This window comes from Gossypium arboreum, chromosome 4 (assembly GCF_025698485.1).
Source record: "Gossypium arboreum isolate Shixiya-1 chromosome 4, ASM2569848v2, whole genome shotgun sequence".
NCBI lineage: Eukaryota > Viridiplantae > Streptophyta > Magnoliopsida > Malvales > Malvaceae > Gossypium > Gossypium arboreum.
Genome location: NC_069073.1, coordinates 21,243,421 through 21,258,871, shown reverse-complemented (window position 1 = coordinate 21,258,871; position 15,451 = coordinate 21,243,421). Strand labels below are relative to the sequence as shown.

General features: G+C 31.0%; 1 protein-coding gene across 1 annotated transcript; it reads right to left on the bottom strand.

Annotated features, from left to right (window-relative positions):
- Nucleotides 1-11,060: 11,060 nt before the first annotated feature.
- LOC108457980 (very-long-chain aldehyde decarbonylase CER1-like) lies at nt 11,061-15,067 on the bottom strand. The gene is made up of 10 exons (XM_017757205.2): nt 14,876-15,067; nt 14,574-14,794; nt 14,269-14,501; nt 13,966-14,185; nt 12,693-13,071; nt 12,489-12,596; nt 12,210-12,410; nt 12,022-12,120; nt 11,739-11,912; nt 11,061-11,651 (listed from the first exon to the last, which is right to left on the bottom strand). Exons 1-10 carry the CDS (start codon nt 14,954-14,956, stop codon nt 11,475-11,477), a joined length of 1,893 nt encoding a protein of 630 aa, XP_017612694.1. The 5' UTR covers nt 14,957-15,067; the 3' UTR covers nt 11,061-11,474.
- Nucleotides 15,068-15,451: the final 384 nt, after the last annotated feature.

Genomic DNA, 15,451 nt, shown 5'->3' with positions numbered 1-15,451 from the left:
TGCATTTTGAAATGCAAAATTTAGAAAAGTTTGTACTCCATTTTGATAGGCATTGCTTACCCTTGACAATTTCATCCAATTCCTATCCATTTTGTAGTTCTTGAAATCTAAAGTTGACAACATATTACGCTTACTTAAATGTTCTCAATTGATTTAAATCATATCATTATACTAAATATCAAGTCTCTAATGGGTATAAACTAATTTAGGCAAGTTGCGGATTTTCGACTATAGATTTATGTATTATGTAAGTTAAGTAAATTTCAATAAACTAGTTATGTATGATATGATATATATTTAAGTATTATGTAAGTTATGTAATTTATGATATGATATATATTTATGTAAATTATATATTTATCTAAGTTATATAAGTTATGTAAGTTATGTAAATTATGATATAAAATATATTTAAGTATTATGTAAGTTATGTAAGTTATATATTTATCTAAGTTATATAAGTTATATAAGTTATGTATGTTATATAAGTTATGTAAGTTATATATGTTATATAAGTTATGTAAATTATGATATCAAATATATTTATGTATTATGTAAGTTTTTATTTCACGATGTGGAAAATCACATGGATAATACATATCAAATATCAAGTATCTACAGGTAAGTAAGCGGATTAAATAATATTTAATTAAATAATATTTATAAAATTATTTTAATTAAATAATATACATGTCGTTCGCTTTTATTTGACAAATCACATGTGCGTTAAAATAGTCCACACTTAATTTAATTTATGTTTTACAAGTCATCTTTTCTTAAGTACATATTAAAGCAATGTGGGACATCTCATTTAGCTTAAAAGCTATGATTTAGTTTGAATAAAAGTTTAACTTAAATGGTAAAACGGACGATAATATTTGTAATAAAACGGAGAATAATATTTGTGATAAAACAGACGAGAATATTTCAATAATAATTTAAATTTAAGTTAAAACTATATAAAATATTTTATTAAATATTTGTATATTAGATGGGACATATTAAATTGAAACATTTGAATTTTTAAGATTCATCATACGTGGCGTTGTTACACCTAGGAGGATCCATTATATCTTGCAACTCGATATAAGGTAACCCGTCGTGTTTCCAACCTATATACTTTGAATCTTTAAAATATTTAAAATAAGGTTGGAGAGAAGGTCACTATTGTTGTAATTTTGATAAAAAGTAGTTATAACTTTTAAAGAAATTTAAAAATATTAAATATTAAAATAAAACATTATTAATATAAAAAATAGTAATTTGAATATAATAATATCAAAAAGAATCATAGTTTAATTTTTATAAGTAAATTGGGAATAAATTAAGGTTATATAAATATTCAATAGTAAATGAGCTCGATAGAACTGTTTTCAAGTCTTTTGAATTTTTAAGATTCATCATACGTGGCGTTGTTACACCTAGGAGGATCCATTATATCCTGCAATCGATATAAGGCAACCCGTCAGTTTCCAAATTATATACTTTGAATCTTTAAAATATTTAAAATAAGGTTGGAGAGAAGGTCACTATTGTTGTAATTTTAATAAAAAGTAGTTATAACTTTTAAAGAAATTTAAAAATATTAAATATTAAAATAAAACATTATTAATATAAAAAATAGTAATTTGAATATAATAATATCAAAAAGAATCGTAGTTTAATTTTTATAAGTAAATTGGGAATAAATTAAGGTTATATAAATATTCAATAGTAAATGAGCTCGATAGAACTGTTTTCAAGTCTTTTGAATTTTTAAGATTCATCATACGTGGCGTTGTTACACCTAGGAGGATCCATTATATCTTGCACTCGATATAAGGCAACCCGTCAAAGTTTCCAACCTATATACTTTGAATCTTTAAAATATTTAAAATAAGGTTGGAGAGAAGGTCACTATTGTTGTAATTTTGATAAAAATAGTTATAACTTTTAAAGAAATTTAAAATATTAAATATTAAAATAAAACATTATTAATATAAAAAATAGTAATTTGAATATAATAATATCAAAAAAGAATCGTAGTTTAATTTTTATAAGTAAATTGGAAACAAATTAAGGTTATATAAATATTCAATAGTAAATGAGCTCGATAGAACTTTTTCAAGTCTTTTGAATTTTTAAGATTCATCATACGTGGCGTTGTTACACCTAGGAGGATCCATTATATCTTGCACTCGATATAAGACAACCCGCCGATTTCCACCTATATACTTTGAATCTTTAAAATATTTAAAATAAGGTTGGAGAGAAAGTCAACTATTGTTGTAATTTTAATGGACAAGCAAGCTACACGGTAATAAAATTAATTCATACCTATTCATACTTAAGTTGAATCAAATAATAATTAAGTTGAACCAAATATTTAAAATTAATTTGGAAACAAAATAGTTCTACTCCAAATGAACTAGCAATTAAATCTTTACAAAATCGCAACCCCAAAATATTAATTTTTCCAAAATCATCATGATAAAACTATTATTGATTAGAATTTTGAAATAAAGCCTACCTTAATAAAACGTGCACTGGTCTACTCCACTCTCACCAAAGAAAGCAGGTGGAGTCAAAAAAGTAATATTTGTTAAGTAATTTAAAGTGAAAATGCATAGAAATATGGAAAAATTTTAGCAACGAAACTTGTAATGCACCTAGAACAAATGCCAATGGTCATGGTGTATTTAGTTGCACCAAATATTAATTCAGTGCTCGATAGTACCTAGAACGTATGTAAGATTATAAGAGAGCACCAAATATATTTCAGTTTAAGCAAATATAGAAACTTTACCTATATCAGTTTTGCAAGTGCCCACTTGTACCAGGATCAAAGACACTGCCAATGAAGCTATACACCTTAGCAAAATATGGCAAAACTGCACAGTAAACACAGAAGTTGGATAGAAACATGAAAACAGACCAAAAGAACATCTAAAAAACAAAAATGGAATCACCATTAGTATGTAAACATGAAAATGCACAGCTTTAAACAAACCAACTTTGCATGTGCAGAATCATACTCCACAAAACTCATAAACATTAACTTCTCCTAACCAGAATACCAACTTTATGTTTACAGAGGCCTTGATCAAAACTAACATAACTGTTGATTTATAACTTATCTAATAAGAATCACGAATATGCAGAAAGTACCGAGCATTTAATTTCAAGAGAACCATGTATTCAAGGAAAAGAGCCAAAAATGATCAATGTATGCAAAACTGGTCTATATTTCAAAACTGAGTAAAGCTTTCATCTAGTACCAAATACATACATATATAGAGACACAAACACACAAGCATACATCTTCCATTACCTAAATCATTTCTTGCAAATAAAAGATAAGTACCTAGAATGATGTAAGATTATAATAGTAGCACCAAATATATTTCAGTTTAAGCAAATATAGAAACTTTACCTATATCAGTTTTGCAAGTGCCCACTTGTACCAGGATCAAAGACACTGCCAATGAAGCTATACACCTTAGCAAAATATGGCAAAACTGCACAGTAAACACATAAGTTGGATAGAAACATGAAAATGCACTCAAAAGAACATCTAAAAAACAAAAATGGAATCACCATTAGTATGTAAACATGAAAATGCACAGCTTTAAACAAACCAACTTTGCATGTGTAGAATCATACTCCACAAAACTCATAAAAATTAACTTCTCCTAACCAGAATACCAACTTTATGTTTACAGAGGCCTTGATCAAAACTAACATAACTGTTGATTTATAACTTATATAATAAGAATCACAGAATATGCAGAAAGTACCTGAGCATTTAATTTCAAGAGAACCATGCATTCGAAGGAAAAGAGCCAAAAAATGATCAATGTATGCAAAACCTGGTCTATATTTCAAAACTGGAGTAAAGCTTTCATCTAGTACCAAATACATACATATATAGAGACACAAACACACAGGCATACATCTTCCATTACCTAAATCTGTTTCTTGCAAATAAAAGATAAGTACCTAGAACAGATGTAAGATTATAAGAGTAGCACCAAATATATTTCAATTTAAGCAAATATAGAAACTTTACCTATATCAGTTTTGCAAGTGCCCACTTGTACCAGGATCAAAGACACTGCCAATGAAGCTATACACCTTAGCAAAATATGGCAAAACTGCACAGTAAACACATAAGTTGGATAGAAACATGAAAACAGACCAAAAGAACATCTAAAAAACAAAAATGGAATCACCATTAGTATGTAAACATGAAAATGCACAACTTTAAACAAACCAACTTTGCATGTGCAGAATCATACTCCACAAAACTCATAAACATTAACTTCTCCTAACCAAAATACTAACTTTATGTTTACAAAGGCCTTGATCAAAACTAACATAACTGTTGATTTATAACTTATCTAATAAGAATCACAGAATATGCAGAAAGTACCTGAGCATTTAATTTCAAGAGAACCATGCATTCGAAGGAAAAGAGCCAGAAAATGATCAATGTATGCAAAACCTGGTCTATATTTCAAAACTGGAGTAAAGCTTTCATCTAGTACCAAATACATACATATATAGAGACACAAACACACAGGCATACATCTTCCATTACCTAAATCTGTTTCTTGCAAATAAAAGATAAGTACCTAGAACAGATGTAAGATTATATGAGTAGCACCAAATATATTTCAGTTTAAGCAAATATAGAAACTTTACCTATATCAGTTTTGCAAGTGCCCACTTATACCAGGATCAAAGACACTGCCAATGAAGCTATACACCTTAGCAAAATATGGCAAAACTGCACAGTAAACACAGAAGTTGGATAGAAACATGAAAACAGACCAAAAGAACATCTAAAAAACAAAAATGGAATCACCATTAGTATGTAAACATGAAAATGCACAGCTTTAAACAAACCAACTTTGCATGTGCAGAATCATACTCCACAAAACTCATCAACATTAACTTCTCCTAACCAGAATACCAACTTTATGTTTACAGAGGCCTTGATCAAAACTAACATAACTGTTAATTTATAACTTATCTAATAAGAATCACAGAATATGCAGAAAGTACCTAAGCATTTAATTTCAAGAGAACCATGCATTCGAAGGAAAAGAGCCAGAAAATGATCAATGTATGCAAAACCTGGTCTATATTTCAAAATTGGAGTAAAGCTTTCATCTAGTACCAAATACATACATAAATAGAGACACAAACACACAGGCATATATCTTCCATTACCTAAATCTGTTTCTTGCAAATAAAAGATAAGTACCTAGAACAGATGTAAGATTATAAGAGTAGCACCAAATATATTTCAGTTTAAGCAAATATAGAAACTTTACCTATATCAGTTTTTGCAAGTGCCCACTTGTACCAGGATCAAAGACACGCCAATGAAGCTATACACCTTAGCAAAATATGGCAAAACTGCACAGTAAACACATAAGTTGGATAGAAACATGAAAAGCAGACAAAAGAACATCTAAAATCAAAATGGAATCACCATTAGTATGTAAACATGAAAATGCACACTTTAAACAAACCAACTTTGCATGTGCGTAATCATACTCCACAAAACTCATAAACATTAACTTCTCCTAACCGAATACCAACTTTATGTTTACAGAGGCCTTGATCAAAACTAACATAATTGTTGATTTATAACTTATCTAATAAGAATCACAGAATATGCGAGAAAGTACCGAGCATTTAATTTCAAGAGAACCATGTATTCAAGGAAAAGAGCCGAAAATGATCAATGTATGCAAAACCCGGTCTATATTTCAAAAAGCTGAGTAAAGCTTTCATCTATTACCAAATACATACATATATAGAGACACAAACACACAAGCATACATCTTCCATTACCTAAATCTGTTTCTTGCAAATAAAAGATAAGTAAGCTTCTACATGATTCATACTAGATTGCTAATCCTAGCAGAAAAAATGTATGATTCAGTTTCTAGAGATGTTGAATCTTTCATCATAAACATAAAAAACATATTGTTGCTCCAGTAAATTTAAAAGTTGTCTATATATTTGGGATTATAGTAGATCCAATAAGCTTAATCAGGGAACGTAAAATCTGGGCTCATCCTTGGAGCCTCTATCTTCCCCTCAATAAGCTTAATGAATGCAACAGCAAAGCAAACCACAACGAATACAACAGCGAGAGCTACCGAAGCAGCCAAAGTCATGCTCAATGAATCAATCCTATCTAACACGCAAAGTGGAGCAAGATAAACAACCATAACAACCAAAACCAATAACTTCCTATGATCCTAAAAAACATGTCCTAACCACTTATCGAAAACCCCAATATGACGAACCGAACCAGACATAACATCGCCCATAATAATTAAATAAACTATCAGGACACTTGCATTGTTGACAATTATGCAAATCTCAGACAAAACCCTAGCAGTTCTCCCCATTGCAATTTGCACAACTTCCCCATAAGATCTAGCTTTACAAGAAACTGCAAACCTAATCAACATCTCGACACTAATTTCAAACAAAATCCCAACCAGGTTTATCCAAAAAATTCCCGAGAACAAGCCCCAGAACCTTCATAGTAGCAGCTAAAGCCATGATTCCAACACCAATAATTGTGGTGGTTAAGTTAAAAACAGCACTAGAAACACCAGACCCGGTATTGGGTTTACATAAAACAAGGGTATAACCATCCAGATCAAACCCATTTCAAACCATTTCAAACCAAAAAAAAAGGCAAGTAATACATGAAAAAACAAACAAACAAATAAAGTGAAAGAAAAGAAATACTGTTGAAGCTTCAAGGACCCAACGAATAAAGTGAAAGAAAAAAGCGATATGGCTTAGCGCTACGTAAAGTTTGGGATCGATCGGTGAATAGTTGATGTATGAAGAGTTGGCTCTTCCGGTTCTCGTTCGATTTAAATCGAGTGAGAGAGAAGTGCTTTGCTACTTTTTCATAACATTCAGAAATTGAACTTTGTACGAATCAACTAACCTTGATTTGTCGATAAAAATGAATCGATAGGGCTTTCTTCTTGTATGTTTTTCAGTTGATGATCATTGGGCTAAAACCCTAAATATGAAGCATATCACTTTCGACGAGAGGAAAGGGAAAATAATTAGATATTTCGGGGATGGGGGAATAGATTAAGGGAAAAAGGGACTTGGGAAAAATGTTAGGGATTTGGGTTTGGGGAATTAGGGATGATTTGGGGAAAAGAAAGAGGGTTTTCTTTTTAGGATTTAGGGAAGGAAGAGACGAAATGGGGGAAAATTACTTAGCAAAAATCGAAACTGATTTCGGGTAAAGGGCTTAAACCAGAGGAGAGAAAAAACGACGCCGTTTCAAATAAGGAAATTTTGTGGCGTTTTCAGAAACGCGCCGCTAATGAGCCCTTTTGCGGCGTTTTCAGTAAAGCACCACTAACGCCCTTTTATCTACACTACAAAACGACGCCGTTGTAATACGAGTTGTGCCGTTTATATTAGAAACGCCGCTAAAGCCGCTACTATTCATAGGAAACGATGCCGTTTTACTCTAATGTATATTGAAGTTTTATGGCGTTTTCTAAAAAAACGCCGCTATTTCCTATCTTTTGCGGCGTTTTATGTATAAACGCCGCTAATACGTGAATATTTTATAAAAATTGATCAATATTTAAAACTATATATATTTAGAATTTCTTTTAAATTATATCTAAATAATGTTACTGTGATGTACAAAATATATATTTCAATCTTCAATATATTAGGTTTAGTACAAATTGCAAGAATATCATAAAATTCTAAATATTGGTTCAGTCTTCAATAATAATATACCTTAAACTTTAAATCTCAAACTATAAACTTACACTCTAATTAAACCCTAACTATAGTTAAAATTTTATTTTTGATTTAATACACATTTTAAAATACATATTATGTATGCATATAAATTAATTAAATAAAAACATGATGCTATTTATTATATCAAAATTAATTAAATATTTTACAAGATCTAGATCAAATTACAGTTCATGTACACAATTGCACACTAAACCACTTTTCATATATATATTTATATATTTTTAAAATAATAATTTATATATATTTATCTTATATACATTTATCTTATACATTAAAATCCAAAATTATACTCTAAATTTAAAACCCTAAACTTGGACTCTAAACCCTAAACCTTGGACCACAAACACAAAACCCTAACCCCAAACGTTAAACCCCAAAACCATTCGGTAACCCCTAAACCAACCATAACTCCTAGACCATAAAGCCCAAACTATAAAGTGTACTTTAAAAACTGTTAACCCTAAACCATAATATTCAGTAGACATATTTTTTGGAATTGTGTGGCCAATGTTAGTGTAGTACAAATTAAAACACACATGTATATATGTTTATATTCTTATATTAAATAATATGAGTATATACAAAATAGCTTGAATCTTAGTAAAATCCAAAGGTTCTTCGATTAATTTCTAGCTAGCTAATAGTATCATTTCCTTAAACCCTTAACCTAAACTTACACCCTAAATATATATTATAATCTTAATATATATTAGAAGTTTAATATATATATATATAACAAGGACAAAAGTAATTCAAATAGAATCTTAATGCTTACCAAAACTCTAAAATAAATTAATTTTTTATCATTAATCATAACCTCTAATCCCTAATAGCATAACACCTAAAACATATATATGTACCTATTATTTAAAATAATAATTTATATTTATCTTATTTAGATTTATATTATAAAAAAATTCAAGATACACAAGTTAAGTAGTTTACCATATTTACCTCTAAATTCCAAACCCCAAATCCAAACCCTAAACACTAAACCATAACCCATAACCTAAATTACTTTTTTGCGGCGTTTTTCCAAAAGCGCCGCTAAAACATCGGCCTATAGCGGCGTTTTTCCAAAAGCGCCGCTAAAACATCGGCCTATAGCGGCGTTTTTCCAAAAGCGCCGCTAAAACATCAGCCTATAGCGGCGTTTTTCCAGAAGCGCTAAAACCTCTACCTATAGCGGCGTTTTCCGAGCCGCTAAAACCTTCTACCTATAGCGCTTTTTACGAAAACGCTAAAACCTCTACCTATAGCGGCGTTTTTCAAGAAGCGCCGCTAAAACCTGACCTATAGCGGCGTTTTTCCAAAAGCGCCGCTATTGTTCTGTTTTTAGCGGCGTTTTGATAAAAAACGCCGCTATTGCTCTGTTTTTTGCGGCGTTTTATTTCAAATGCCGCGAATGTAAAATACTTGCGGCGTTTTTTGTTCAAACGCCACTAAAAACGCCGCTAAAGCCCTATTTTCCTGTAGTGAACCATTGGATGTGAATTGGTATGAATCAAATTAGTATTTGGTTAATATATTGACATGTATTCTTTGATTAGGGAATGGTATGTTTTATGAATGAGAAAATGTTGGCTAAATGAATGATTGAATTATTGAAATTGATAATGAAGATGTAAGTTATTAATTAAGTATAGTACATGTTTTTTAGTATGTTTAGGTATGAATTGAACTTGTTTTTAGTGATGTTTTGGAATAGCTGATAATGAGTTGGAATAAAGTAGGTACCAAATGCAAATTCTGAAATTTTTCTATGAGGTATCAATACCTTGGGAAGGGTATCGATATTTTAGATGTATCGATCCTATTTATTTTTATTCAATTTTTCCAAACATCAAAGCTAAAATTGGCATAGGTACCTGGCTATGGTATTGATACCTGATTGAAATTTTGGAAAATTTTCATATTTGGTTCTTTTTCAATCTCAAGTTAACTTTAAAGCGCATGTAGGCTCGTATAAGTCCCAAGAAATGTTCTATATCATTTTTTTTTACTATAAAGCTTATGTTTGCATTAATTGTATTACTAATTAAATGTTTTTGTATTCATACTTGCTCTAACAACGAATGTGGCACATTGTTATTTAGACCTGGTAATCGGATCGGGTATGGGGTGTTACAATCGAACTTATACGACAAGGCAAACAATTTGGCACATTCAAAAATAACTCATTGAAGGACAACCCAAAACTATGTGGGAATCAATTGTCAAAGAAATGTTATCTCAAAGGTTCATCACCACTACCACCTTCATTGTCAAAGAAAGATAAAGATTCATGGCTTGAATTTGGGTGGAAAGTAATCATGTTGGGATATGGAATTGAGTTAGTGAATGGACTAATTCTTATGTATCTCTTCTACCGAATGAATTATAAGTTGTTTGCCAAGTATTTTGAAAGGAAGATACAAAATCAGAGGAAGGGTAGGAGGAATTAATTTAAAAGCTTGATTTTCAGGCCTTATGCATTGGTTTGAGTGTTATGTATGTTAATTTGTCTTTTCCCCCTTCTTATAGCTATGAATAAGCTATGATTGGTTGTCATGTATTATTAATGAAATAACAATGTAAACCAATGTAATCTATGCAAATTTAATTTTGGAGGGAGTACAGTTTGTTAGGTAAATTTTTTTTTAATTTTCATATAAAATGGATATAAAAAAACTTGGTTTTTATTTGCTAAAAACTATAGTATTTATTAATCATAATATATTAAATTACGTTTAAAAATAATATGATATAGAAATTAATAACACAATTGTTTAATTTTAGGATCTTGTTGAATATAAAGTAAAAACGAAAAAATTTAAGATAGTACTGTTTGGAAAGTCACGTGGTAATCGGATTTGGATGCAATTGTTTGTAATTATAAGTGTAACAAGTTTGAATAACTATTGTAATTGGCAGATCCCATTGAACTGGTTTTAATTGGAGCACCCAATTACAGTTTTCAATTCTTAGGAGGGAGGGTGAGAATTGAAGTAATTACGCATATAGTTACAACATAATTCAATTTTTAAAAAAATATATATATAATGTTTAAAACTAGCCATAATTCCCTCCCAACTTAATTAAAAATATTAAAAATATTAAAATCGTAATTTTCCTAACCGAATTGATGCCTGATTGACTCGTGACACCAACTCAATTAAAAATTTATTATATATATATATATATATATATATATATAAGTAAAACTAACCAAAGGTTAGTATAAATCATTGCAACAAACACCCTTTCATCTCAATAACACCATAAAACATATTTCACCCATATTTAAATAAAATAAACACCTTAATACAAATAATACTAAAATACAAGTACTTAATAATCTTTTGAAAGCATCAAAACATAGTAATAAACTTACACTAAGAAAGCACCCCAATTTGTTTCTATAAATTAGCTAAGCACTTATCGGCAAAAAATAGTAACTAATTGTTTTTTTAATACAAATAAACTATATTATAATAAAAAAAGAGTTTACAAATATAACAACCTAAACCTTATCTAATTTAACTTTGAAATTCTCACAAACCGTGAAATGAGACAATGATGTGGTCCACCATTAGTAGTTAAAACTATACTTCTATAATTCAAAAGAACATAAGATATGATATGATGTTATATAGAGAGGGGGGGGTGAAAAATATCTAGGATTTTAAATGAGTAGGGACCCTTAGAGGCTGAAATCCATGCTTGACAGTTGCTTCCCAGACTTTTTCAATGTTTGACGTGGTGTAACCACATTCATGTTCCTCCCATCCTTCCAGTGCATGTACTAACCCAGCTATACGCCATACGCTCATCACCCTCCTCGGCAACCAGTTCTGAACAAAGTAGAACAAAGCGATGAAAGAATGAGCATCAATATCTACAATGAGTTAAATGGAGTATGTAAATGTTGATGGCCAAACCTCACAAGAATCCACATTCTCAAAGGCCAACGGAGTTTGCATAGCCGGTGTGGTATGATAGAAGCAGTCCGTCCTCAACTTCTTTGGTGGGAATTGCGAGAAGGGAATAAATAGAGTTCCTTTGCTTGCTTTCTTTTGTTCTACTTCACTCAATCCATCTCCAACTAACCATGTCTGCAACATATATATTATTCATCATCCAATATCATATTCAACCTAGTTTTCATTAGGAATAGGATAGGCATTGTACTTTAATGTGATAATTGAGAACCGGCTTAGGTACCTTACAAGTGTAACTTTTTGAGAGAACCAATTTACCCTCAGACTTGGTGCCAAGTAATTTATCAAGCTTTTCATATTCATCCTCACGTAATACAGAGACCTACGGTGATACGTAAATGAAAATGATAGAGAAAAAAGTGGTTGAAGGTTTGGAATTAGAGTTATCTAATTAATAATGCATGTACGTACTTGAATGCGCTTTTGGCATAGCGTAAAGGCAAGAGCACAAGCAACTTTAGTCAGCTTGCCTCTAAGGACTACTTGTGTAGTTCCCTTGGGTATGCTATTTAACACAACTGCAACTGCCAAGCTACTCCCATCTACCAACTTCACTTTAAGCTGGGGATGTTTTTGTATAAACACCCCACCATACATGTTCAGCTCTTCAGCCTGCTCATTTATTTCATCATCATGGTTTTTTCTTGTTATAGAGATATCTATATATGTTTATAGGGGCAAAATACTTGCCTGGTTCATGAGGCCTAGACTCAACACTCTAACACCTTTTTCCTCTGCCTCTAATATGGCTTCTTCAATCAAGTTATTGGTCGATTGTTTTTGTGATTTCGAGCGGTACTACAAATGAAATGAACACAAGATGCAGTAGAAACTAGTTATGATGGATTAGTGTCTTAAACAAGAATTAAAAAGTCATGTTGTTGATATCTATACCTGTATGTTGTACTTGGGTATAGTCCAGGTCTGTAGTCTGATATTATGAAACCGATTGCTTTCGACAACAAAAGTGAAACAATATATCCAGGTAAGCATCATTGAACACAGTGTGACAGGCCAAAGAAGCCATATGTGCCAAGTTGATGGTGTGTACGGTTTAGAAGCGAAAGAGGCAAATCCAAGTCGGAGATGATAAATAGACTCGGGTGTGGTTAGGTGCGTTAGATGCACCACATGGGGTGATTCTTCTTTCCTTCTCAGTGATTTTTCATATAAGGTATCACTAGATTTGTCCATTGTGCCATAGATGTAATCATAAAATGGCATAAACAACGAGTAATTGGTTCTAAACTGTACGTGGTGCAGCGAATGAAACCTGTCCAGTATTCACAAAATATATTCATACTCTTACTAGGTGTTATTATCATTAATTATTATGCTTAAGGAAAGCATACTGATTAAAAATAATTAATAGTGATTAATATTTTAAAAATAATCTAAAATTAAAGAAATAAAAGAGAAAACCTTAAATTAACAAAAAAATGAAAGTAAAAAAAAAGAAAAAAAAGAGAGAACTTTATCGCAAAAACTAAATAAAAACTTTAAAAAGTACCAACGAAAATCAAATTAAAACTAAAAATTATATAAAAAAATGACTTTGACTATGTGTTAAACCTTCGAAAATTCTAAAACCTAAAATTAAATATTCAACCATATTAAAATTACGAGGAGACCTAGCAAAGGTTAACTATCTTGCCCTTTTTTTAAATTTAAAATTTTAGTTAATTTTAAAGTTTAGGAAAATTTGATACGTCACAAAATGAAAAATTAATAATTTTTGTAATGAAAGGATTTGATTAATAAAATGTCTTTGGTATCAATATACTCAATTAATTTTTGTAATTAAAATTAAATAAAATATATTTTATAAATATTCCTTAGTAATTTTAGTTTTACTTTTAATGAACCTATATAAGTATCCTTATTCTTGGTTGCCTTCAAAAGTCTTGTATCTTGAACCCAGATAGAACAAAATTGTGGACAAACAAATATTTTTACCCAAATTATCTTATTTGTTTATAATTTGCTCGTGACTTCATTTAAAGTGCAGTAGCATACACTGTAATAACTTAGATAGCAAGTATAATGCATGAATAAAATAAAAATATTATCATAATACTCCTGTTGTTAAAGCAAGACCGTCTTTACACAATAAAGTATTGTAGGTAGGCATTTAATTTAAAATTATTTAATTGAGTGAAGGACTTACGATGGAGTATAAATGATGTACTTGAGAGGAGGGATAAGGGTGAAGAGCCAGCTAGGAATAAGCTCGAAATTGCAGTGGCCCATATTGTTCATAAAGTCCAGGTAAGTAATGTAAGCAGCTAGGGCAACAATGGAGACAGTACCAGTTAGCACCGTTGTCAAGATGGGTATTGCAAACAGGAGGAAGTATGCAATGTGCTCTGCAAATGGATGAATCACAGCTGCCACAACCACAGAGGGATCAGTGCCATATAACCATGTGGATTGATTGATTAAATTACGTACGTAGGTGATGAAGTCTTACAAGTAATAGGCTCAGTGACAATGGAGGAATGATGATGAGAATGGTATCGAGAGTAAAGATAATGGTGATGCAGTGCTCTATGAAGCCAGTAATAAAGGAACTCCACAGGGCCGGCATGGAGCAACATGGTTATAATCACACCATCCAATCTCCAAAAGGGTAAGTGTGAACCTCCTGGAACGTATTTGTTGCCCCAGTAAAACAGGATTGCATTGAACATTATTTGATCATCCCTGCATGCAGCCATTAATTAATTAATTGTCGTCATTGAGTAATTAAAAAAAAAAAGATTTTTTGTTGCTCACCAGTCTCTCTCCCTGTCCACTTGATCAAATTCAATGCCCTTGTCCACAATCTTGTTGGTGCCTTTGGCAGTTAGATAACGAGAAAGGCTAATCCATAACTGGTTATGAAGCATTCTCCATAACATAAATGGGAATAATACCAGCTTGGACACGTCTATATCTTCATCCTTCTCCATAAACGAGTATATGTGTTCCGTTATCAAAGGAACTAGGAGTATATACTGTAAAAATCCATCAAACCACAAATTAAAATTTTAAAAAAAAAAGAACTCGTAAAATTTAAAAAATGAAATCAACAAGACCTTAAAGCTTCCAAGAGGCTTCCATGGCCAGTCAGTGAGGATTCCTGGTTTAGAAGCCATGCTTAAGTAGCTATATGGCATCTACATATGCAAATGTCTTTGGAAGTGGATATTATATATAGTATTATGAGTGTAGAGTTTTTACCCTTACAGATTGACAAGTAATGGTGGCCCTTTCTTTATCAAGATTTAAGTCTTTGTAGAACAAACCAACTAAAATCAACCGACCAACTCATCCATTTATTGTGCCCAACTGTAAGTCTCAGCTGCTCCTGCTCTATCAATTAAATGGAGACCTAATATGTTGTTAATCTTATCAATATTGGTAATTTTTTTTTTATCTAACATAAATTTTCCGAAGCTCGGAGCAGTGGCAATTAAGTGATAATATAGTTATAATTTGATAAAGTCAGAAATCAAAGATTATCAGTATTATAAGACAACGAAAACAGATACTGAAGGCAACGGGAAAAGTCTTGCTTTGAGAAAAAAAAATAAATCCGGAATATCTACTAATAAAAGATAGAATAATTAAATTGAATTATGGAAAGAGGAGGAGAGACTAGAGGTGTAAAT

Coding starts and splice junctions, on each gene's coding strand:
- LOC108457980 (XM_017757205.2), bottom strand. CDS start 14,956: ATGCCATATAGCTACTTAAGCATGGCTTCTAAACCAGGAATCCTCACT. Junction 12,597..12,692: donor TACCCAAGTACAACATACAG/GTATAGATATCA, acceptor TTTCATTTGTAG/TACCGCTCGAAATCACAAAA. Junction 11,913..12,021: donor CAAAAAGTTACACTTGTAAG/GTACCTAAGCCG, acceptor TATATGTTGCAG/ACATGGTTAGTTGGAGATGG.